Source organism: Acanthopagrus latus, chromosome 1, assembly GCF_904848185.1.
Source record: "Acanthopagrus latus isolate v.2019 chromosome 1, fAcaLat1.1, whole genome shotgun sequence".
NCBI lineage: Eukaryota > Metazoa > Chordata > Actinopteri > Spariformes > Sparidae > Acanthopagrus > Acanthopagrus latus.
In genome coordinates, this window is record NC_051039.1 from 8,364,335 (window position 1) to 8,391,314 (window position 26,980).

General features: G+C 42.2%; 1 protein-coding gene across 9 annotated transcripts in view; it reads left to right on the top strand.

Moving 5' to 3' along the window:
- The first annotated feature begins 1,289 nt into the window (after nucleotides 1-1,289).
- fat1a (FAT atypical cadherin 1a) overlaps nucleotides 1,290-26,980 on the top strand; it is a 75,164-nt gene continuing 49,473 nt past the window's right edge. For 8 of the 9 annotated variants that reach the window (XR_005071567.1, XR_005071534.1, XM_037079533.1 and 5 more), the window contains exons 1-3: nucleotides 3,164-3,297; nucleotides 4,930-8,219; nucleotides 19,801-20,115. Coding sequence is in view for 7 of the 9 variants with exons in the window: in XM_037079533.1 (XP_036935428.1) it covers nucleotides 4,958-8,219; nucleotides 19,801-20,115 (3,577 nt within the window). In the remaining 2 variants the exon portion in view is untranslated. Of the gene's footprint in view, nucleotides 1,531-3,163; nucleotides 3,298-4,929; nucleotides 8,220-19,800; nucleotides 20,116-26,980 lie in introns of those variants that run through there. The other variant, XM_037079084.1, reaches the window with a different exon arrangement.

The window sequence follows — 26,980 nt, forward strand, 5'->3', positions numbered from 1 at the left end:
TAAGCCTGTGAATATGCCCCTTTTGTTTGTGAGTTCATCTGATCGCCTTTTCACCAGTAATTCGAGTGTAGTTGTTCTTTCCGTACACTTTTAACAGTTACAGTTACAGAGTCTCCATCTCCCTTCACGCTAATTTATTCACTGATAAAAGAGACGAAACACACAATAAACAAAGTTACAGACTTGATGAGGAGCATTTTTCTCTCTCCAAATGTCAATAGGTATCGCGATAATATCGTTATAGCGAATGCGTTTGGCCACAGTAATGGTGTCGTGACAATCTGATATCATAACAGCAATGACTCAAATGTATCTCTATAGCACACGAAGTTTGAAAATAAGGCCAATAGAAGCGACAATAATCAGTCAACCAAAAGTATACAGTATAGTGTTCACACACACGTAAACACATCTTTAATTTACTTTTACTTGTACTTCTGAACATTTACCGCCAGGAAACGACTTATGATACTTACGCACATGTAAATATCAGATTACTCGAGCTACTATTTGTGTAGGTGAACTCCATTTTTACCAAAACACGATATCTTTACTTTTAGTCAGTCGGGACTTTGGGGTACTTTTTAAAGCTCATGCTGCTGTGAGCTGCTCGCAGTGCAGCTAGACTGCAGGTCAACACACTGAGCTGTGCATGCACGGTATGACGGAGGAATCTGTGACGTCAGAGCTCAAGCTGTCCGGTGTCTGATCCTGTAATGCACCTACTTTCAAACCGCGGTTGCTCAAATGACCTCCTGTATAGAAATTATGTTAAAAAAATAATGGCCCTGCATAACATAGCAGGTGTTTTGATGGCTGGTGTGTATTGAAGAAATGCATCATATGAGGCTGTGCTGAAGGAGACAATAAGCTCCATGCACAGGCTGCAGTTTGAATTAATTCATGAGAACAACTGACATTCATCAGCAAAGCAACAACAGCAACAAAAAACACATATTGGTTATTTATAACCAAAGGCAACATGACTTTCTCCTTCAGATGTTGGTGTGACTTCCTTTCACTCCGCCCCCTCAGTTAGCTCCGTCACTGTTCCAAACGGGACTAATGTAGGCGAGAGAACAACAAGAAGAAAAAAAAATCACGACTTTGCCCTTTACTCGTGTAGTGTATTTTTTTGTTGTTCTTGACTTCTGTCAGAGTTGCGATATTTCCGATATCACCTGAAGGCAGCAACATGCAACTCCACCTGAACCGTTGTGGAGGAGAGCAGCGAGGCAGCCCCGCAGCGCGCAGCTCTACTGTACCGAGCCACCAAGTGTGATGACTCTGAGGCTGCGAGCGGATCGGAACAGAAGGCTCAGAGGTCTGTGAGGGACTGAAGAGGAAGAGGGTGACGGATTCTCGCCAAAAGAAAAGCGTCGTTCAGCTGAGAGAGAGAGAGAGAGAGAGAGAGGGAGACAGACAGAGAGAGAGATGATCGCAACAATAAAATACATTTACCCCAAAAACCGCCAGGATTTATGTGAAGTGAAGTTTTGATCGGCAGCCGGTGATCATCCAGCTGGTCTGGTGAGTAGCTTGCGAGCGTCGAGCTCACGCTTTGGTTTCTAAAAATTGACTCTTGAAACTTTGCGCTCAACTCTGAGCATCTTTGAGGGGGCGGCGAGGGGGAAGTGAGTGATTCTGGCTGACTTGTGCCAAAACGTGCCAAAATGCGCAAATACGCACGCTGAGCGCAACTCACACGCGCGCACACACAGGAGCGGTACAAGTTGGCGACTTTGTCAAGCTGCATGCAGGCACAGGCTTTTTTTTTTTCCTTTTTTTTTTCTTCTGCGGGCGCACCGGCTTGTATCACTGCAGTCCCGGGCAAGAGCAGTGAGACAGCGCCATCAATCGCACATAGCAGCCACACTCCTGAGCTCCCGCGGTGGGAATGTGCTGCAGCTTTTGGTCTGAGGAGCAGTCAGCATGACTGTGTGAGGAGGGGGGTTGATGGGATCAGTGCCTTCATGGCGAGTGCACCTCCACCATCAGTCACCCTGCTCTAATGCCAAAATGCTAAAAAAGAAAACACACACACACACACACACACACACACACACACACACACACAACCCCATGACGCGCTGCTGGGCACTATATTTTCCGCCTAACCCAGGCTATTAAAAAACAATCACATTAGTAAGAATAATGAGACGATAATCTCCGGAACTGATGTTCAAACACGTTTTTTAAAAAAATGCAGCAACACGCGCGAGGAAGTTTGCATTTGCAAGTATCATTAGACTATTTATCAACATCAGTGACGCCCGGACCGAGCAGACTTCATCCAGCGTTGCAGGCTGGCTGGAAGCAAAACGATGATGTGAATTCACGGGTCATTTTTCAACAGAGCGAGCATAAATTATTGTCTAGTTAAAAAACTATTTCTGTGGTGTTTTGTTTCCCCGCTGCCTGCTCCAGGTCAAACTAAACTCTCCTTTGTTTGTTTTTTCATTTATTTATTTATTCCCCCCCCCTACACACAAAACAACCTCGTTGAGGCGCGTAGGTGGTTTGGGCTGCAGCTGAGGAGCTGAATATTGGATTAAGGTTGGGTTGCCCTTTTGTGAGGGGGTCTCACGTGGAGTGTCAGGTTACCTCAGGAGAACTTTGTTGGAGGCTCCTTCAGTTGAGCTCATGAGCTAATATGAAGATAAAATGGAACTATAGATTAGTCATGTTTGGGGAAAAAAAAGTCGTTTGATTACATATCATGTGTAGCCGAATAACAGAAGTGGTCACAGTGAGCACTTTGAGCAAAAAAATCTAACGACAATTAAAAATCTACATCATCTAAATGCCTCATCGAAGTACAAGTGACGTTTTTTTAAAGGGGGGCTCGTATTACAGAAAAAAATATGCCCGGGGGACTGAAGGTAAAGTGATTTAAAACTGATAAACAGAAACTTAAACAGAGCTTTTTGGAGCCCATGAGAACATTTTAGACAAACATATATAATGCAGACACAGTTAAATTGAAGTCCCCTGGTCCCGGGTTCACAGCGGAGAGGTTTCTACGCCGTTGCCAGCCGGTAAAGTAGATCCGGACGTGCGCAGCGCGGAGAGATACGGACCAGCTCCAGTGTGGGAGAGAAAGGGAGGCGGGGAGGTGGGAAAGAGAGAGAGAAAGAGAGAGAGAGAGAGAGAGAGCGAGGCTGCCTGCTGCCTGCCGCTGCTGGTAGATGGAGTAACGGAGAGAGGGGAGGCAAGTCCACGTATTACCATGCCGAGATTTGGACTACAGAAACTACATGCAAAACCTCCAAATATATGAGACTTTTAAGAGAAGAGGTACGTGAGCGGTTGTTCTTCTTTCCCCCAAACTCGCCGGCGCTTTTAAAAGTCGGCGGTGTTTGAGCTTCGGCATCTTTGTGGCGTTTCAAAAAAAAAAAAAAAAAAAAGTTGAGCTCGGCTATTGTGAGAGAGAGAAACCAGCTCTGTCGGCTCCTCTTGTTGAGAAGTTTAGCCTCAAATGAAAACTTATCAGCTCCGTGTGGTTTTTTGACACCGCGCACACGGAGGTTTAATGTTCATTAGTATTATTTTGTGTTATTGCTGGAGAAGAAGAAGACGAAGTGCGAGGCGGTTTTCTTCTTCTTTCCCCCCCCGAGCAGATTTGTGCTCTGCGCTCGGCTGCCATCGTCTCGCAGAGTGAATGGCTGTAGTTGGGGGATGGGGGTCAGAAATTAAACAGTCTGGAGGCTCCCAACTTCTCCAAACACTTGTCTTAAAGAAAGCTGCGGAGAAAAAAAACGAATACAGCAACATGCCAAATGCGTTTTAATTATTTATCGCGTGTGTAGAAATAAACTGTAAAGGAGTTTTCTTTTCTTGCTTGGAATCTTTTTTCTGTGTTGTGTTGTGTGTGTGTTTTTTTTTTTTTTACAATGGTCGCCCGCAAGCAGATGGTTCTTTTGTACCTGCAGGCGATAGTTTTTCTCTTTTAGATTTAAGGTGACTTCAGCTTCGCTCTTGTCACTTATTAACCCCACATAAAGCATTAATAACTAAACCTCGCTCGGGTCATTTTGACACGCCAAAAGTAAATAATGTAGCTATTTATTACATCTTCTTCTTTTTTCTTTTTTTTTTTTATGAGCGGCTCTCCTGCGTCCTGCGTTTTATTTGTCTTTGTAGGCTCCGGACTCCCACGCAGCCCCGAGACGTTGTAAAAAGCAGCCGTAAACGAATGAATGTGCAATCTTAAAGCGTTTCCAGAGTCATCTCCTCTGTGGTTTCTTGCAGTGATTGCAGTTTCATGAGATGGGGAAAGGAGCGATCACGTGATCGTTTTTTTTTTTATATTCACTTTCTGTATAGCTTGTGCACCTTTGTAAGTTAGTGTATTACACAGTTGTAGACGCTTGAGTTACTTAAGGTTTTTTTTTTTTTTTAAATCCACAGCCAGATATTACATTGCATTTCCAAGAAAGGCAATATTAAATGTGCAGCCTCAGAAATGTGTTTTCGCGTCAGCAAGGATAAATAAAGATGTTTTCATAGTGCCATTTGTGTCTCCGAGCTAATTAAGATGATGTTTTGGGATAAATGAGGCTCCTCTGTTGTGAAGTGCGGCAGAGTTGGCATCTGGTATAGTGCAGACATGGGAGCAGTGCAGGCTCAGATCCTCTCCTCACCTGACTGACTGCTCCTGCTTTATCTCATTTCCACATGGAACCTATTTAGCCATTTATCTGCCCAGCCATCACTTGTAATGATATTTAAAGCAGACAGGAAAGTGCTCAGTGAAGAAATGGATACGGCTTGAGGGGATCTTTCCGTAGGGGGTGATAGTACAAACTGATGATTTCAATGTGGTCGGCTATTATCTTAATTGTATTACTTGTTATTCTCTCTACTAAATGTATTTTGCACGATAAAGTATTTAAATGCTAACTGTTCCGTTTTGTATGTTTTCTCCAGGTGGTTCTGTGAACGTTACGGTACGATAATGGGGAAGCACTGGGTTTCACTGCTTGTGCTGCTCCTGCAGCTCCTCTGTGACTGCGCAGGGAACCAAAGGATGGCGAGGGCCGCCACCATGCAATTCACCCACCCCATTTACAACGCCACCATATACGAGAACTCTGCTGCTAAGACTTTCTTAGAGAGTCACACCAAGATGGGGATCTATATCGCAGACCCAGCCTGGGAGGTACGGTACAAAATCATCTCTGGAGACAATGAGAACCTGTTCAAGGCAGAGGACTACCTGCTGGGAGATTTCAGTTTTTTGCGAATACGGACCAAAGGAGGCAGCACTGCCATTCTGAACCGGGAGGTTAAAGACCACTACATGCTGACTGTTAAAGCCTCGGAGAGGAGCTCTAATGTAGAGTGTCGCACTCAAGTGAAGGTGCAGGTACTGGACACGAATGATCTGAGGCCTCTCTTCTCTCCGACGTCCTACAGCATCTCTCTGCCAGAGAACACGGCCATACGCACCAGTGTGGCCAAGGTCACAGCAACGGATGCAGATATCGGTACGAACGGAGAATACTACTACAGTTTCAGAGAGTGGACGGACATGTTTGCAGTTCATCCAACGAGCGGCGTGGTGACACTGACCGGCAAACTTGACTTCTCTGAGACAAAGCTGTACGAGTTGGAGATCCTTGCGGTGGATAGAGGGATGAAGCTGTACGGCAGCAGTGGCTTCAGTAGCATGGCCAAACTCACAGTGAGGGTGGAGCAGGCCAATGAGCATGCACCTGTCATCACTGCTGTCACTTTGGTCCCCTCAGATGCAGACAATGACCCCACTTACGCTATTGTGACAGTGGAAGACGGTGACCACGGACCAAATGGAGAAATTGCATCATTGAGCATCGTGGCCGGTGACCCTCTTCAGCAATTCAAGGCTGTGAGGACCAGTCCAGGGAGCAAGGAGTATAAAATAAAAGCTGTCAAAGAGGTAGACTGGGATAGCCAGCCGTTTGGATATAACCTCACTTTACAGGCGAAGGACAAAGGCAGCCCCCCTCAATTTTCATCTGTTAAATTGGTACATGTCACTTCGGCGCAGTTTAAAGTGGGCCCTCCTATATTTGAAAAGGCCGTTTACAGAGTCAATCTGAGCGAATTTGCCCCTCTTCATACACCTGTCACTATGGTAACAGCCGTGCCAAAGTACCCGCAGCTAAAGTACGCTTTTAGACACAAATCTGACAAGAACAGATTTACCATCAATCCAGATACCGGCTTAATCAGTACTGCAGGACCAATCAATGCTGATTCTTCTCCCCGATTTGAGCTAGACGTGATCACCACTGACAAGAAATCGGCAACAAAAGTGATCGTTGACGTGATTGATGTGAATAACAATGCACCTGAGTTCCAGCAGACATCTTACAAGGCCACCGTTGATGAGAACGTACCCACAGGGACCAGTGTGGTTACGGTTAAAGCCACTGATCTCGACAGAGGTGAAAACGGCTACGTGACCTACAGCATAACCAATCTGAGCCCTCAGCCGTTTGTCATCGATTACTTCTCTGGTGTCATCAGTACATCGGAGGTCCTAGATTATGAGCTCATGCCAAGGATTTACAATCTCAAAGTCCGGGCATCAGATTGGGGATCCCCTTTCCGGAGGGAAGTGGAGGCATCAGTCACCATAACATTGAATAACCTGAATGACAATAAGCCCTTGTTTGAAAATGTAGACTGTGAAGTGACTGTGCCGAGAGATCACGGCGTGGGAGAGCAGATCACAACAGTGTCTGCCATAGACGCTGATGAACTGCAGCTAGTACGGTACAACATTAAAGCTGGGAACGATCTTGATCTGTTTGAACTGAACCCGAACTCTGGCGTGCTCTCGCTGAAGCACACGCTGAGTGAGGGAGAGGCAGCTAAAGTGTCCCTTCATAGTTTACAAATCATTGCGACGGACGGCGAACACGAGACTCGGCCAATGATCATGAACATTACTGTCATCACGGCACGCAAGCCTGTCCAGTTAAAGTGTGTTGAAACTGGTGTCGCTACCATGTTGGCTGAAAAGCTACTTCAAGGCAGCAGAATCCACTCGCAAACGGAGCCGGATGACAACTTAATGGACATTCACTCAGTCAACCGGTACCCTCCCCAGTTTGCAGAGACTTTCCCAAGTGTTATTGAAGTTAAAGAGGACCTCCCCGTCGGGGCTCGGATTGTCCATTTAAGTGCCACAGACTCAGATAGCGGCTTCAATGGCAAACTCGTGTATGTGATATCAGGAGGAGACACAGAAAGCCGCTTCATAGTAGATATGGAAACTGGGTGGCTTTTAGTTTATTCTCCTCTCGACAGGGAAACAACTGACTCTTACACCCTCAATATCACAGTTTATGATCTTGGCATACCACAGAAATCCTCATCCCGCCTCTTGGGTGTTAAGATCCTAGATGCCAATGACAATAGCCCTCAGTTTCTGCAGGGCTCGTACTCAGTTGAAATAAGTGAGAGCACACCTGTTGGGACAGAAATCATCCAGGTGGATTCGACAGACAAAGATCAAGGAGATCATGGCGTCATTAAATACTCAATTTTGGGAGGCACGGATCATTTCGCGATTAATGAGGATACTGGTGTGGTGACTGTGACTAAGCCATTGGATCGCGAGCTCCATCCAGTTTACATCTTAAAGATTGCGGCACATGACCAGGCAGCGAACGAGCCTCAGTTAGTGTCCACTGTGCCGCTTAAAATCACCTTGGAAGACGTGAATGATAATCCCCCTAAATTTGTTCCCCCTAATTATCGCGTGAAGGTGAGGGAAGACCTTCCTATCGGTACTGTGATCATGTGGCTGGAGGCTCACGATCCCGACATTGGACCATCCAGTCAGGTACGATACAGCCTTATCGATAACGGAGATGGGAATTTTGAAGTAGACAAACTCAGTGGTGCTCTGCGCATTGTGCAGAATCTAGATTATGAGACGAAACAAGTGTACAACCTGACTGCAAAAGCTAAAGACAAAGGGAAGCCCATGTCCTTGTCATCAACCTGTTTCATTGAGGTAGATGTGGTGGACGTGAACGAGAATCTGTACAGGCCTTTGTTCCGATCGTTTGTGGAAAAGGGATTTATAAAAGAGGACGCGCTCATTGGGACTTCTGTGATGACTGTGACAGCTGAAGATGAAGACAGAGGACAAGACGGAGAGATTCGATACTCCATACGCGACGGATCCGGCCTGGGGATATTTACCATCGACGAGGAAACTGGTGAGTCTCTTTTTTCTAAGTGCCTCTATAGAACAATGTGAAGATTGTGCTACTCTCTGAAATAGGCATACATCATCTTGAAATCATTTGCATAAGGAAAGTTTTATGCAGCTCGAGGTTATTCAGTCATATCAGCGTGTGGAACAGTGCAGTAAAGGAAGTCTAACATGAAGCGGGTGAAGTTCCTGATTCCAGTCATTTTTTCTTTGGGAGAATAGACGGCAGGAACAGATGGGCGAGCTGTCTCTCAGACCTGTGTAGACATTCCTCAGTGGTTGCTGCGGTAGTAAAAGATTCTCAGTGATCTCACCTCCTCTCTCCTTCACACTAATGTTAATATATATATATATATATTTCCTTAAAAAAATTTAGTTTCAAAAAGCGGTCATGGATTCGCAGTTAATATCTTCTAACAAAACTTTAAAAAAGTTTCTCATAACCACCAATTTTGAATATTGTACTGGAAGCAGTTTTTGCTTGCTTGTTATTTTGAGGAAAATATGTTAATACTTGCTCAGCTGCCCCAAATGATTTTAACAGCTGACTCAAATTAGCTCAAAATAAGCAGGCTGGAATTCCAGGAGTTCCTGCCCAAAACATAGCAATCACCTGATTTGGATGTTTTGGACTTGGCTGGCTGCCCTCCTTTTTAAACCTGGTATCCACATTCTCGGGCGGCTTAATGGGACTTTTTTTCCCCCCCTATTTGAAATTAAATTTCACTCTGCATTATACATATTTAATATCTAAATGAGGCAGGGAAACTTAATGCATAATACATTGATTTCTCTTGGCACATGTAACCTCAAAGGTTCATATCTGCATAAGGACACTGGGATTGGAATTTATTAGTCTGCTGCTGACTTTTACTGTTGTAAAAGTACTTTATATCTTTAGTTTAATGTTTTTTTTCTACAAATCAGGTATATGTGAATAATTCCACAAGTTGACATGAAGTTCCCTCAGTGAACCTGTTGGGAAATTCTGTCCTCTGCAGCATGAGCAGATGAGGCGTTATGAAGCATCTGTCCTCCAGAGCTGTGTCAGCTGTGGTGTGTTTGTGATTGTTTCTGTGGTGGCGGTTTGATATTTGATTTGTATTAAGATTTAGTTTTATGAACAGAGATGCTGTGATATTTAAAGCTGGATCTGTCTCTGCTTGTGTGCAAAGAATGACAAGTTCCTGCTATGTTGTTAAGTTCTGTTTCTTTGTATTTCTGTGCTTTGTGCTCATTTTGGAGGAAAAGCATCAATTTAAACTGGACTTCAGTGCTACAGTGTAAGTCTTGGTTGGGCCACACGCAGGCCAGCAGCTAGTACGTTTTTAACTCAAAATCCTGTGTAGGGTACAGACTCATGGAGCCAGGTCTGATCTTCTACTTAATCCCAGAGGCCTATATTAAGTGATTATCAGGAGGTGCAATGATAGGATTGTCCTGGGTTGGGTCCTGTTATTATGGATTGCATCTGAGGTCAGTAGACAACTAAATACAGCCAAGGTGGTAATGCCCCTCCTATGATTTCACTAGATGAAGGGTGCGGTTTTTAAGGCCACCATATGCATTTAGAATATCTTACCTCTAAAAGAAAAATATAAGCACACCCCACTTTATACTCAGTGCTGCAGCTGCATGTTGTGAATCTTAACCAGAGTGTTTTAAAATGGTTTAAAATTGGAAAACAAATGAAAAAGCGGCGTGAGGAAAAATGCCAGGAGCCACACACCTTCAGTTATGGAATTTGTGGGAAGGAGTGAGGGAAGTCTGTTCAAGTCTTTTCCTGTTTCAGTCGATGCTTGCAATCCTAAACCCACGCAGTTGTGTTTGTTTTGAGTACACGGCCTATTGCATGGTTTTAGCTGTGTTGTAGTGTTTTGTTTGTTCTATTACCAAAGTATAAATTACCATTCCTTCAGTTCTTCCCTCTTACAGTAGCATCCACGAAAAACACAACAGTGCTGCTTTCTGGGTAAATATATATATAAAAAAAAAAGTGTTGCTCTGCAGTGGACTCAGTGGTGTCTGACGCAAGAAGACAGAGAGTGATTCTCACAGAGTAGGTGTATCTAAGTATTTTGAACAAAGGTTGTATTTCAGAACGGGCCATGCTTCCTACCCACTTGACTGACGTTCGCAAACCACAAGAGGAACAAACAAGTTATTTGTTTGTGAGAAATAGCAGTTCTATTTAAGAGTGGTTTTCTTCGTTTTGCTCTTTTATTGAATGCTATCCAGATATCATTTACAACAATTTGAAGTAAAACACTGGTATGCAAGCCACATCTTCTTCTTCTTCTTGTCCTCCTGATATGGTTCCTTCCTGTCAGACTGCTCAGGGAGTCCATGGCAACTGTTTGCCCAGACATTCTCCGTGTTATTAAAAGCTCTGTGGTCACTGGCTCGGTGCCATCTTAATTTAAACTTACTCTTATCAAGACTCTTTCTGTTTCTGGGCCCCCTCTCATGCTGTTGACCAAATGTGCCTTTCCTCGCTTTAATAGTAAAGTTTGCTAGTGAAGTCATGTGAATTTTGACTGACAGTGACCTAAAACACCAGGAGCAACAAAACTGAACTTTGACATACTAAGAGCACGTTTATGTTTAACTCATTAACTACGTGGAGACTCAACGGAAACAGAGCAAGCTGGTCATTCTGCTCTTCAAAATGAGTCCAGCATTACAGTTCAGCCCTGATCTAACTTAATAAAAAATGTACGTGCCTGCCATGGTTTTCTAGAAGTTTAAGTTCCTTCACCAGCCAGCAGTACTTTGTTTTCCACCATTTTGTGCTGTGGAGGAGGCATACTCTGTACTTACGAGGGCTTGTGTGCCAAAAGTGGCTGGCTCCAGCTTTACATATTGGGGCCCTAGAGGTCGACCGATATGGATTTTAAAGGGCTCATGCCAATTTTGTGTGCCAAGTGTGGCAAATGGCCGATGTAATTGCTTTTTTTTTTTTTTCAACATTTCCTCTTTAGTAAAGCTCTGCAGCTGGTGCCCTAAAACCATGGAAAACAATTTTTAAAGATGTTAGCTCCCCCTGGCTGGACACGCACCCTCAGCTGACAGTGTGGCTGTAGTGTAATCCAAAAGAGTGCTGTGCACTGTATGTGGGTCAGTACTGAGGAAAGTTGTGAGGATTATAACTCCTTGTGCAGGGCCCACAATTTAAATATAGCCAAAGAAGTATGTGCGTTTACGGGGTCAGCTAATCAGCTGAACCCATCTGAGGTCGCCTTCCATTGCTAGTCATAACAGACGAGCGATAAAACAATACTTATCATGAGGAACGCAAGCAAGTCTCCACTCCTCTAAGTACACCTGACTCACATTCATCCTGACACACCTCACTTCAGGCATCATCCAACAGATCTAAAAGGCAAGGTTTATCTTGTTGTCAATGAGTAACTGTCTTTTCATTTCCTATCGTCTGGGATGACTAAGGGAGAGGGTGCAAATCAGGAAGTTTAGTCCTCATTGATCACAAGTTCAGGCAGACAGTTTCAGGATTATGGGAGGTCAAAGAAAAAGAGACGCCCTGACAAGGCATGCTTTTTTGCAGCACTTTTAAATAGACCATTGCATGACTTGCTGTTGTGTTTGGTGAAAAATGTATTGAGGGTTTGAATCGAAGGCTCTGTGGCTCTGCTTTTGGACAAAACTCCCACACTAGGCAAGAATCTGCAGACAAGAATGCCTCTAGCCAAACACTGTTACTAAATTAGCCCCAGAGCTTTAAATGCAAATGTGTTACATTGTCAAGAGGCAGGAAGAGAATGATGATGGGCAGTGCCTGATGGAAAATAAGGGATGTAAAAGTTACTCTGCTGTTAAACCAAGTTTTACACCTAAATTCTCCTCTATCGATCTGTTTTTTATTCGATCAATATACTCAGATTTCAGTTTCATGGAATATCACACAATCCTTGAGTAAATATCATTCAGCTTAGGTCAGAGGACAATCAATCAATTTGTGTGTCTGCTGCACTTGAAGTGAAGGCCATATTGCACTGGAGGTGATGATACGGCGCCAGACACAGTGCACTTTGAAAATTGTGTTCAAAGCAAGTTGTGTCTTAGCTTGAAGTGAAATCATCCAGTGTACAAGGTGACCATGGCAGAGTGTGTTCAGCCGAGATGAGACGCAGATGCTGATTGTATAAAATATGCATTGCCCTTTCTTGTTGGATAATATATGCATTGCCCTTTTACTTGAAGCTGTTTGCAGCCTGTGCTGTAAATGCGTCCTTTGTGAAAGCAAATGAAACAGTTTGATGCGTAATGACAAAGTCCTGTTAGTGTGTTTTCCATTTTCAGCAAAAAAAAAGTCAGTCCTTCCCCACTGTTTCCACTGTCCTTAAGTTAAAGTAAAGCAGTTCCTGACGATAATGAAAAGAATGTATGCTTGTATTTGTTTATAGTCTGTGTTTTGACACACGTATAATTTGCTAAAAGTGAAATCTGTCACCGTCTGTCCCTAATTTACAATCCACCGCCTATATGTTTGAGATGAAAGTGGAACTGCAAAGTGGCACATGATTCCAAATAGTCTTTGCTTGAGTGCTGTTACTCTGGAGACGGGACCAGGAATGTGCAGCGGGACAAAGTTGATTGTAGGTTGCTAAATGAAAAACACACTTTCCCTCGTTAAAAGATGTTGTTCTCTCAGTCCATTAAATCTTTTTAAAGAAACTTAAGGCTGCCTTGTGCAGAGGATGTGCTTCATTGTGCGTTAACCGTTGTCATGCTAAGACTCTCATGAATTAGATTTATACTTTCTATTCCTGTTGATGTAATAATATTGCAGACTTTAAATGTTTTAAGCAGTCTCTCTCTCCCAGCCAAACATCCACAAGTCAGTAATGATGTTAAGTACCATCGCTTATTTGATTTAATGTTCAGACAGCGGTTTTATTGAACACCTTTAGTTTGTCATTATTTCATACTGCATTGGTGCTAAGTAAAACAACTGCCATGAACAGCTGTGTATGGTGTTATGTAGAACAAACAGCAGTGATATTTAAAAAAAAAATTAGCATTTCCCCCACAGACACATCTGAGCATATTCACCAGGGGCTCTTTCTGCTAAATTGTGGCAGAGATATAAGAGATGCTGTCATTCTTTTATCCTTTTATTCAAATTTCAGCGACTGTTTCAACCATTTATAGCCAATTTCATGCCGTCTGATACTTAAAAAGTGACAGCCCTGGCCACAAATACGCTCAGGTGAAGTGAAGTGAGTGTAGAAAAATACATATTCCTGTCTGTCAGCCCTGTAAGTGCCATGGTCATGTTGGTTTTTACCAAACTCTTAAAGTTTTAGTCTTCACTGACATCTTTTATTGGTTACTTTAAGCGTAGTGATGACTATAAAAACAGTGTTTAGAAGGGATTTTTGCCTGTATTACAAAGTGGACATGATAATAATAATCCAAAATCCAATTGAAAAATCCCATCGGCTTTTTGTAGAGTGAATCGGGGTGATGCATTCTAGTCGTGAATTTTCATCTCTCAATCTTCTCGTCGAGCTGTCAGCAAAAAAGGGATGAAGCAAACTTCCAAAAATACTGAAGCTAACAGCATTTTATTTGGTTATTTGGTGTTTTGTTGTTGCTGAAATGTTTTTCTGTGACAGTTAAAGAGGTATTGATCTGTGGTCTCGTACGGCGGTGTTTGGCTCAGCTACATGGACGGGAAGCCCTGAGGCCATTGGGGCGGTACCTGGGGAGATAGCATGGATCTCGTCGTATATTATCCTCTCTTGGGAAAATTGTTTGCTGTCAGCTCAGAGTCAACATGCTCCTTTGGCCACACTGGAGCTGCTGTATGAAAAGGAAATACAGAGAGCTACCGTGTAGTAAGGTAGAAAAAGGGAGGGGGTATAGAAATGAATGAAGACGGACTCCTCATTGTTATCAAGGACACAGGCAGAGAGCTCTTCTGAGCTAGGAGGTATAGTAATTGCTCCAAAATAATAGTGTGATATTGAATCAAGAAGTATTGCTCTGAGGCCTGTTCAAAGGCCTTTGAAATAGCACTGTTCCCAGTAACAATGGAAGCTTTGTATCGTCAGCTAAGTCCCAAGAGCTATCTCAACTGGAATTAATAGGCAAATTTTAAAAAAAATGAGCAAAGAAAAACCCATTCAGGCATGCACCACACAGATGTAACAACTGTATCAAAAGATTTTTTTCAGTCTCTTTCCAAGCAGTCAGTGCACAGATAAATAAGTATGTTTTTTCTTTTGACGTGAGTCATAAATTCAATGTGGCTAAAGAAATTCTGAAGTCATTATCAGTCCTGGCTGTGTAACACTTCTCTACCAGTTAAACAAACAAACATAAAAACAAGAGGATTACACTGACGTATAGAGTATCAGTGTTCTGCATTGTTAGGCCGGCAAAATGGTGGAGCTTGTCTTAAGTACCATTTTCCCCTTAAGCCAGCTGTCGACAGCCATTTTTCTGCCAGTGCTGACAGCACACAGTACAGCGTGCGCAGTAATGCGTGAAGTGGAAAAGTCTTACTGGCTCAATAGGCCGAGATATTAAAAGAGATAAGATAGACAGCTTTTGTGTGTGATACTGTATCATCGCTATGATTATCTCCAAGACCTATTCAAATTTATTATGAGTCTTTTGTGGCCGTCAAACAAAACAGAAGTATTAATGTGAGTCAGAGAGCCATGGTACTTAAGGTAAGCCTGAGACTTGAGATTATTTAAAATCTAATTCCAACACCAAAGTGTTACTCAGTCGAGCACATACCTCCACCAAGGCCCTACATTTCCTTTTAGGAATTACACATAGATACCAGCCAACTGAATACATTAAGATACTTGCTTTATTCCTTGAGAAATTAACAAAATGTTGAAGAACGTACTACTCCACTACGTTAAAGAAAGTAATGAAGAAATCCTGGAAATAATCCTTTTGTCTGGACTTACACCAAAAGTTAATGGGGCCTGTTTTGGGGTGAGAACACCGGTGAAAACAAAACCTTAGTGGAGATATTGAAAACACAAAAACAAAGGTATAAACTTAATTTAGCTGTCTGAAGATTATTAAAAGTGGAAACTTGCTCCCTACTAAATTAATATGGGTTGCGTCCAACTAGTTCTAACTTAGAGATTAGTAGTTACTGAATAGACCAACTAACTGCCAGATGTAACTGTTGCATGATTAAGTAAATCAGATAACATGGAACATGGTGTGAACATGAATAAATATAAATCTATATAGTAATGATGTAACCTTTTATCTTAGAAATACATAAATATGTAAGGGATTTAGTAAATCAGTAGTTTGAAACTAACCTGTGCCACCCAGCACATCTTTCTCCAATGGCATGAAACAAAAGGACAAATAAAATCTATCTATATTAACTTATATCATCTTTGGCTCAACCAATAACCACTGCATCATATTGCACGAAAATGATGAAACCAACGCTCCAGGCAACGCTTTTAATACACAGCAACAAAACATATTTCTGCCTTGGATTTACACTTCAGATCTTTGAGTTTTTCAAAGGTTTCAGGCATTAATACCAACAGGCTTAACTTCTTTGAAGCCTGGATTTTGGCTACAGATGTCTGGGAACTATTGGGATGATGTGATATTAAGTTGCTGGGTAACAGAAAGCTCAGTTGAGGACTCTTTCTGTTACACCAGGCCCTACAACGTGGTAGAGGAATTTGAAGCATTCTGCCAGGGCTGTGGAAAGAGAGGTGGGGAGAGAAAGCACTGAGAAAGTTTATGTAAGTATGTGAGCTAGAGGCCTGAGAGACTGAGGAATGTGGGGTAGGGGTGAGCAGAATTAACTGAGGTAGTTCAAAGCAAGCCCCAACTTTTCAGTTGCAGAGTGAGGAAAGAGGTCCTCGTGTATGTTGAGCTGGCTGCATGGATTCACAACATTTTAGGAGAATTTTTAATGCTTAAAGTTTCTAGAATGAGTCAGAGCGGAAACTAGAAAATCAGCACATGAGACAGTCAGGATTTTGTCTCAATCTTGTATCTGCTATATTTAGCGGCTCGATTTTCTTTCACTTGACAACTTGTGACATGCAGCGAACAGTTTCAAGCAGCTTTTCGAAAGCAGATTTCACCCCCTTCAAACTGTGCCCTCCCTGTGACTGTAAAGTTTGCAGAGAATGAACTCATTGTGTATCTGCACAGGACGTTGCTTCGAGTACATAAAATACCTGCTGGCCTTGATAATTCGAAATCCTTTGACTGTCTGAAGACTCCACCGCACAGCCACTGCGCTCAAGTAACTTTGAAGAACAAAGCCGGAGGGAAAAGAAAAGAGCAAGAGAAGAAAAGCGGAAAGCGAATCTGGCAGAGGCTGGTGCACGGTCTGTTTTTATTCTGCTTGTGGCCTAAGGGCAGGTTTTGCTTCTGCGTTAGTGGGTAGGTTAGTTATATGGGATGGGTGTGGCAACTAAATTCTTCAGATTCACCTTTCAAGTGCTTTGTTACAGACTGTCCAGTCAAAGGCCATGGCATAGATAGATTTTAGCGTTCTCTGCTATCGTACACATTTATGGTAATTTATCTGCCTTTGAACCAGTTGCGAGATAAATATGAACAAAAGTGTCCAAGTTGGCATTTAGCTTGAAAAGGCCAAAGTGTTTACAGTAACATTCCTCTCACAGCTACCGCTTCATTCAAGTTTTTTAACAACAAAATATGAAGTTATCTCCTGTACGCTGATACGAGACGAAGAGCTGTGAGCAAAAAGCATGACCCTGGTGAAAGTGGAATTGTTCTGCTACGCTGGTGTCTGCCAGTCAAACGGGGGAGCACTCAAGCATAGGCACCTCCTTGGCAGAGGCACAAAAGATGTCTCATACTTCCCCGTGTGCCTCTTCTTCTCTCTTGTACTTTGTCTTATTAACACGTGTGCCTGTGCACACATGACCACCTCTGCTCTGCTGCACCTCTTCCCCCTCACACAAACCTCTCTAAGCATTTTACCTTCCCATTCATTCTCATCTTTGTTTAAAGGGATTTCTCCTCTAATTCCCTCTCTGCGGGAGTCTGAAACATTTATCCTCCTATTCATTTGTGACTCCACTAAGGACGGCTCACATAAGCATCTGCATTTCTTTTATTTATGTCTTTCTATACATGTTTGGTTCCACTCGCGGTCTTTATTTTCCACTGCCTCAGTAATATCATAAATTAGTCATTATATTGTTATCTTTTTGGCTAAATCATTGCAATCAAACTATAATGTTATATCTGTAACTCTTATTTTATGACTTCTCTGAATGTTTAGTTGTGTTTCTGCGTATTGTCAGCTTTAAGCCATCACTTTGATTATACAGAAACATCTAATTTGCATTCTTGGTCGATGGCTGATGTTGTTTTTGCTGGGGGACTCTTGGCTGTAGGAAACATTGGGGAGCTACCTATTTTCCTTTGCCTGGCTACCCTTCTTATTACATGCCTCAAGCTAAGTTGCGAGAGCTGTAATGATGACTAATGACAAGAGAGGATCCCAGCCCCAAAATGAAGGCTACGCTAAAGTAAAGCAGGGCGAGAGAATAAATGAGCTGTACCCTCTCACACCCCCCTGCCGTGTTGAATTTGAGAATTTTGTGACGAGTCATTTGGAGTGCTATCTGCTTCCTGAGAAATCTGTCATTACCCAAGGCGAGTTGTTTGGCTGCTCTCAGTTACACCCCTTCATAGAAGTCGATCGTGTTACTGTGTGCAAACAAAGACAGCGGCAGCAGAGAGATAGTCTACGTAAACTATTTGAACCTTTGAAATGTGTCCTTATATGTATGGTGCAACCGTTATCTGGGCCAGCGGTTACTGCCTTATTGTTGCAAATTGACAACACCCACACCCAGTTATGATACGGGTGTGCCTATACCATGATTCACTTTTATTAGTGTCAGATGATAACAAAATCAAATAGAGCTATAAATTTCCGCTGTACTCTTCCAGGTTTTACTGGCATCATAGATAACACAATGAAATGGTTGTTACTGTAATGGTAGTGTTCCAAAGATATTTGTGTGCTTTTGTTGGCCCTCTTCACTTCTTTGGAGTTTGTTGATCTAATGAGATCTCACATGTTCAAGTCATCCAAATTATATCGTTGTTTCATTATCAGCAACTCCACACTTATTTTTTTTGCCCTCAGACGATATCATATGTCATATCAAAAGGTTCAGTTTAGCATCAGTCAGTTTGTTTATAATCAGACCATAACCTGATTTATATTAATGTCTCTAATTTATGTCTTTGTCTGAAGTCAGTCATCTCAAAGATGTGTGTCTTCTGCCAGAAACAACATAAGAAAAGAAAAAAGAAAAGCACCTTGTTCTTATGCTGATGAAAAATGATGAAAACAGATGTAAATGTTCTCATTCATTAGTTGGAACATGAAAGCGGTTATCGTGTCACATCAAAAATGACAGCATAACCACTGTTTGTTTCTAGAAACAGGACCATATGTCAGCTTCACTTTGAGATGCTTTTCATGCTTGTATAGAATTAAAAATAAATTAGTCGTCAGACATTGGAAACACGTAGGCATGTTTAGATCTGTCAACAAGGTTATGCTTGAACCAGGTAATCTGTTCAAATGATGAATGACAGCAGCAGAAATTAAGATATTGCTTCAGTATGGTAATATTGGATTATTCCTGTGCATGTAAACACATTAAGTAACACTTTTCACAAGCACACTAAGACATAGGCCCGTGCACACACCCTTTCCCTCAACACCTATTTGAACACACACATGGAAAAGTACACTCTCACACACACACACACGCACGCACGCACACACACACACCCTCTCTCTCTCTTATCCCTCTCCTATAGTCAGTCCGAATGTACCCACTGAGCACCTGGTGAGTGCTTGTAAGTGGGGTCGGGTGGAGATGAAAAGCACTAAAGCAAATTCACTCCTGTGAACTTTGCTGTTAGCTTTTCCCCGGAAAGATCAGAACGTTCATGCTGCTGGCCAGTTTGAGATGTTTAAACATCCAGCCCAGTGCCGACAGGTGAATAATGTACATCTGTGTCCACCAGAGCTGCAATGCTTTAGTCAACTGATGACAAATACGTTTAAAACGTACCTGATTTTGTTTTATATGAGTAACATTTTCTGCTGCAATGCATGGAGGCAGACATACAAGACATCTTTGTGCTATTTAACCTTGTTGCATATTGCATTTAGAGTTTTTTTTATTTTTTACCAAACTTTACAACTCACAGACCTTTGAAAGCTCTTTTGTTTGCTCAGCTGAAGGCTACAGCCCCCACATGGCAGTAAAAAGAAAAGAACTTCCCTGCCAGTGAATGTAAACAGGAGAGCACCGACTGGTTGTTAATATCCCACCTTGACATGTTTCAGTCGAGGTGGCTTCAGCTAACGTTACCCGTTCGGGGGGCGCTGTTGTGTTGAGGCTTATTTCCTCTTTATTGCCAGAAATCGATTGCAGAGATCACTGATTGTGCAGGCAGTGGTGTGAGACTAAGGGCACGTGTTGCACATAAAAATGTTCCCTGACTTGATGCAGGCTAAAGCATTTGTTTATGTTTCTCCTGTCTCTTAGGTATTATTCGAACCCAAGAGCTGCTGGATCACGAGACGACTCCTCACTACTGGCTCACAGTCTATGCGATGGATCGCGGCGTGGTGCCACTCTCTGCATTTGTTGAGGTCTACATCGAAGTGCAGGATGTCAATGACAATGCACCGCAAACCTCCGAACCTGTCTACTACCCCTCCGTCATGGAGAACTCCCCTAAAGACGTGTCAATCATCCAGATAAATGCAGTTGATCCAGATGCCAAGGCCAGTGATAAACTCACTTACAGGATCACCAGCGGCAATCCCCAGGGCTTCTTTGCCATTAACGCCAGGACAGGTAAGATTGCTACTACTGTGATGGCAATTCATGTCACTATAAATTGCATCCTCAGAGCGAAAAGTCCCTGATATTGTATCCGAGGACGGATGAATATGGCTGCTAGCTTGAGAAAGGCACTTTACCACGACAAGAGAAATCAGCTCCTTTACTGTTATAAGTCGCCACATTTTGCAGCGTGCAGTTTATCTAACCAGTCGTCCAAGCGATTAAATATTAAAAGCAGTAGCTTGTTGTACAGCCTTCTATCGCAAAGGTCACAGTGTGTTCTTTTTAGTAAGTAGGTATCATCTGGGATATCCTGACTTATGGTACATATGAACTATCAAGAATTCTAAAGGTCATAAACATGAAGAATAAATTAAGAATTGTGCTACATATTAGATTATCTTTGAGACTTGGGGAAGGTTTTGAGATGTTCTGAAGCGCACAACCGACAATCTGCTGAGCTTCCATTTTCACTTTTTTTTTGTGGAATGGAAGAGCAGTGTGAACACAATATTTTAACCCAGGACAGGAGTGGGTTGAGCCTACAGGGGTTTTTTCCACTCTAACACTCTAAAGTGTGTTCTCATATGGTACTCTGGAAATGGTGTGATGATTAATATTTCATCGGGTTCTTTTAAAGTTGCAGGAGCAGGCTATGTTTAGTTGAATAGCAGAGAAAATACTTGTAATAGGTGCAAAGTGAAGCTCCATGTGCGCGCAGAGCCTCTCAGTAAATGTACAGATTTATTCCCGTGATGCTGGACTCAGGACTCAAGTGTGATTCCATTGAAGAATTTGGTCTCAGTTTGTATAAACCCATTTGGAGCTATTAAGTTTACTGGGGTCATTATACAAATATAAAATAAACCAAGGACATCGGTTAGTGTTGATTTAAATGACTTCCATTTCTCCTTAACATAAATCACAGTAGCAAAATGAGACGGTTGAATTCTGTATCCGTCTCTGTAAGTGCCAATTACTGAATTTGTTATTCTTTCTTACATAGCTTAAACACGTGGCTTATTGCAACGAATGCAAGTGCTCATTAAACTGAAATGAGGACTGCGTAGTGAAGCAGTTGCTCCAGTTTGTCCTTAGTGACGTGTGTGGTCCTGTTTCCCTGAGGTTGTCACATCAACAAACTGGAGTTATTTTTGCTGGAAGTGGCAATGTGAATTTTCCGACCAAATAAGGGTTGATCATGCAGCGTGTCTCCCAAACAAGCCTCGCAGAAACACCGGGCACTCTTCAATGGACAGGAAAAGAAAAGAGCAAATAAATGATAAAGGAAAAGGGTGAACCTTAGGTATGTGGACACTGAGGGTCTGTGCTTTGTGTGCATGCATGACAGGCTCAGCTAACATAGGCTGATAAGAAGTCTGGGAGGCTGAAGAAGTGGAGCCGAATCAAATGTTTATCTTCCAACAAAGCAGTCATACATAAAGCTGTTTTAACAACATAGGCAGACTTTCAGCCGTGAAGAAAAATATCTCCACCATCATTTAAATCTCCAAGATGATTTCTCTTTTTTTAGCCATTCTATGGACGACTAACCCGCGATAATATGGTACCATAGCTGGAAATGCATGTTTACACTGAAGCACCTGATGTGAAACAGAATGGCTTTTTTGTCTTTAATTTTTCAGATAAGGCCGAATAGTAAAGTCACAGTACATCACATATTCAGTAGGAGTTTTTATGAGGCTTATAGTCAAATCCACTGTGGGAAGAACCTCTTTACAGTAGAATTGGCTGTTTATATGTGTCAGAGAGCTCTCTGAAATGAAAGAACAAACTGGTTAGATGCAAGACACTGAAGCATACGGATAAAACCAATTCATGCATATCAAAGCATGTTTAAACTTTTATCACCGGGACACCACGGCCGCCTGCATCAGGTTCAACACTGAGGAGTTTGCAGGAAGAAAAGTTCATTAAATCACCGCTTTGCTGCATTGATTTTCCTTTCTGTTTGCTTTCGTTCTTGTTTTTGAAGATTACAGCAGAGAGTGAAGGTAGAAATGTAGGTGGGCAGAGAAAACAGGCAAAAATCAGAGAGCCAAATGTAGCCGGTCACTAGAGAAGACAGTGATTTATGCAGAGTGCCAGTCAAAATGACAGCAGCATGATTATACAGACATTTTTTTTTAATATTTGAGAAATGGATTAAATGTGTTGAGGAGTGATTTTAAATTTCTATTTTATTTTCTATCTGTGGTATTAAATGAGATCAAAATAGGCCTGATATCTGTCCACATTATCAATTCAATATGGCATTCTCGCCGCTTATTACAGGTTTTTGAAAATGTTTAAATTTACAACATGTAAGTCTCTGTAATTACATGTTCTAAAATTGCATTGGAAGCATAGGCCCTGTCTTGGCATATCTACAAAGCTCCGCAAAGGGGTGGGAAAAAGGAAAAGACGTTAAGGCCTATGTTTTGTTTGTGGGTTCTGGAACTTTGCAGGCATGTGTTTCCAAGCTAACTAGCTAGCCCTCTATCATGGGCTACAGCCTTGTGCAGATTTCCAAGCTGCCTGTTTCAGACACATACGAAGGCTTCGCTTGACGCCTTGGGTGGCGTCGGTCGCCCTTTTTCCACAGCAGACCCACAGTGGCTCAGTGAAGTCCAGGATGAAAGGCTTAGGCCTCCTTTATTTCTGCCAAGTAAACAAGTCCTGCTGTTTTGGCTGTTCTCTGACTTTAGTTTGTCATTAAAGTGCAAGGCCAGCTCTTCTTTCTAGCAGACGCTATTGCAATCCCAACGTTTGAGAGCTCAGAACTTAAGGGTTTGATATACTTTTGCTTTGGAAAGGATTGGAACAGGGATTAAAAAAAAAAAAAAAAAAAAACAGAGGCACAGAGCTGTGTGGGGTGAAAATTGTGCCACTCAGCTGGATATGAATTATGTGTTCTAAATCAGTAAGAGATCAGTGAATTTGAATAATGCTGTTGGGGTGTGAAATTTTAAAAGATGAACCAGTGTTGAGTTGTCTGGTGGCACAGATCTCATCCCACCCACAGACATGACCGTGGTTGTTCCAGGCTCCTGATCCATGATTTGGCAGCTGAGGAGAATAGTTTTTTCCTGGATAAACGACTCATAGGCTCGCTATCAGCAGTATCTCAAAAGGATAAGGGCTGTGGAGATAGAGATGTGTAAAATGTCACCTGGTTGCTTTGTAGCGTAGTCAAAGGTTCTTGTATCATTTGGGTGTAGATTTAGAATAAGGATTGTTTGTCCACACACAGGGCACTTGAGACAGCCAGCCCACCAGCTGTCTAGTTTTATTTTTCTCTCTATAGAAGAATTGTCAGATCTCTAGGCTAGTTCAACTGAGGTTGTTGACATGAGATGCCCACCTTTTCTGTGGGAGAGCGAGCAATGTTCATTACCTGGTGAATCACTATCTCTCTTGCTTGAAATGCTGTTACCGTGCTGTGACGTTGTGGATTTCTGCACTTATGCAAGAACGCACATGTATCAGAAAAGAGCAACAAGGCAGACAGGAAACACGCAAACAAATAGGCACAAGAAATTTTTTCATATCGAAGCAAAGGAGAGAGAGATGGAGCAAAGATCACTACGATTGTGATCTTATCTTGCTGAATGCTCATTAATCTACTTCCTGTTGTACCTATTCTACATTTCTGTGTAGTATTACTACTTTCTAGAGCCTCTCTAATTGTCCCAGTGTTGTTCATTGACTTTTTAGAGCACATTATCTTTGGTCTATGGTGACATGATATATGAGATTTGTGCTCAGAGCAGCTAAAGCTTCTGTTGAAACTCCACCCTGTAATGATGGTGCCTGAACGTATTCGTCACCAGACAATGATGCAGTTATTGCTGACAAGACAATGCCTTCAATAGGATATGACTGACTGTACCTGATTGTGTTTGCCCTATAAAGGCGGTTTTCATCCCAGTGGTTAAACACAAATGGAGAAAGATACACCCAGGCGAATTCTTTCAGTCGTATTAAACAATTTTGGCCCATCCTTTTTCTTTGCCTGCAGCCTGCAACTCATTGTTATCAATTGAAAAAAGGAATGCCTCGGGTACTGCATTGGCAAGCTTGGATACCTTTGACAAGTTTTATGAGCATTTGTCATCCTCAGGGCGGAATGAACAGGTAAGGGAAAACAGCGACTGGGACTGCAACTGAGAATCATCCACTTTCTGTGGAGCTCAACTCATATCAACTTTCAGTGACACCCTCTGTGTTTGATGGAGAAAACACACACACACACACACACACACACTGGTGTTACAAACACACTGGTGTTATCAGTGGCTTACCAAAGCCCCAACGACCATCAGGGGAAGTGAGATAGGAAATGGATACTTCCAACAACTTCCTGATGTTTCCGGTGATTAGGAGGCCAAACAATTGGCACAGCTTTCAAAAGAGATTGTGAAAAGAGAACATGGAAATGAAAAATGGCTGGTTTTCCTCTTAAAACTTCAAAGAGTGGTTGGTCATGGTGGCTTATTTGACGAAGATTTGAGTAACCATATTATCTTTAAACAAATCCAACCTGGGATCTTTTTACACAATATTTTTGACATTCATACTTTCTTTCAAACAGTGCCAAAAATTGCCACATCTTGACATTATGGGTGTCTAGAGTTTTAATTAAATGTTGACTTGTTTCTTAGACCATAGGGCTGAAGATTGAATCAGAAAAACAAACATTTATTCACCTCTCGACTACAAGAAACCACACAGGAGGAAGTGGGATAGACTCTGTGCAAAGTAAGGCTGGAAAAATGAATGTACAAATGCCAGGTCAGCTGAGGTAAAACAAAGCTTGCATACAGTCAGACAGCTGAGTGGATTTAACACTGTTGCTGACATTACAATATCACTATGCAGTGACCTTACAGTGCACAGTGTTTTAGTTTGAATGTTTTATTAGTTGAAATGTTCCTACTCGCGGGTTAGGGCCGTAATGTGGAAGCGCTCTGAGACACCGCTCGTAAGTGGACTAGGTCACTATTGTTGCTACATGTCAAAATGGCTCACCGACTCAAATGGACCATACAAGTGAGCATTTTAGATGTGAAAGGCGTAGAATGCCTTGAAAATACAAAACAGTTCAAACTACAAAAGGGTGAGCAGTGGATGTACATTACAAGACAGCAACACATTTGACTATATGGGTATTATACCATACCAAAGGCCTGGTCTACCTGTAATTTGACACAAAATTTTATCCAGCGCCTAAGCTTGGTGACGCAGCGGCTACTCGCAAAAGCTCGTTTATGAACAGCTTACCAACCAGAGTCATCCTAGCCTTCGCCTGCCACAATAGTTCTCCAAGTTTCTTTCTTTTTCTCTACTGAGCCTTTTCTCTACTGAGCTAAATACCCCCTGCAGGGTATTTTGTCCCTGGGGCTGTACATTATTTCATTCAAAGTAATGTGTTGTTGAAGAATTAAGCTCTCTAAGCTAACGAGCTTCCTAACTCTCAGTTAGCAGGCTTTGTTTCTAACAGAACACATCCACAAAGTTAATTCTATTGTCATACTGTCTTCCAACTATTAAGCTTTTTCAAAGCAATTCACGTGACAATAGTTGAGGTTAAGTAACAGTGCCCGAGTATTTTCATCGCCGGGTAGTTGAGCCATTTTTTGTACTTTTATTGGTACGAATAGGGCTATGGTTCCATGCCTGTCCTTGAGATGTTGACATTGATTAATGACCACAGAATCATTTACTTACAGACTTAAAATATGTACATATTTGGTCTCTATTCATGTTAGTTCTACAGCTCCTTGCTAAGGATTACATTTGGATCACCAATCAGCCTTTCCTCGGAGCTCAGTAGCTCATCTTCTTACATTTTTCTGTTCAACAGTGAGCAGTTGATTGACAGACGGTCAGGAGTCTAATTGGCCGTGCAGATTTATTTTTAAGACATGGCCACAACAATACAACTGAGGCGGCTTTAAATGAGAATTTGACAGATGCCTGACGACCAGTGTGAAATCTAACAAGGTTTTGAAAAAGGTGAAAAAAGTAAAATAACTAAACAAGACTTACTTTGAGAAAACATGCCAAGCAATATGTATCAAAACCAAATAATCTGCCTGAGATCTCAATATGCACAAACGTCTCTCCTGCACAGCCCACACAGTCTCATGCTGTTACTATCTGTGCTGCCTTCTCCTCAGCTGCTCCACTGCTTCCAAGCATCCCATCCACTTATACAACTCCCCGTAGCATTCACTTTCACACACACTTGGGAACCCGATTCCCCCACAGCCCCCAACACTTCCATGACGTGCTTGTCTTTTCAGATTACAAATAAGCCCTGCAGCTGTGAGGTGCTGATACATCTCAATCCTAATGTAAATAATGCTCCCCCATTCAATGCCTTCTACTCATTTTCACAAAGACCATATGTATACATCTATGTGTTTGCGTTAGCTTATGCGGGCTCCCTCGCAGCATTTGTCAAATTCTGTGTGTTTCTGGACATCACATCGTAACTTCAAGTCTGTCTTATAAATGGCGTGCCATGCATTGCCTTCCCTTGAAATAAAACTGTCAGTAGCTCTTGTTCAGCAGTATTTTGGAGACTTTGTTATAAAGCGACAAACAGCAACGACTTCGTTGATTTAGCAATCCCATCTTAAACTTCCACAGTCCTTTGGATTTTGGCGTCCCATATTTTTCATTTGAAAGTATAGATGGCATCACAAGCAGTGAAAGCAGATACTGTTCACAGTGTTGTTTTAGGCTCCAGAGGCAGACACTTAACTCATAATGAGGCTGAGAATATTGATATAGTTGTCTGGGGTTGAACGTTGGGTTGCGGAATAAGGGATGCTATTATTTTCCGCACGCAAGAGAGAAATAACAGGAG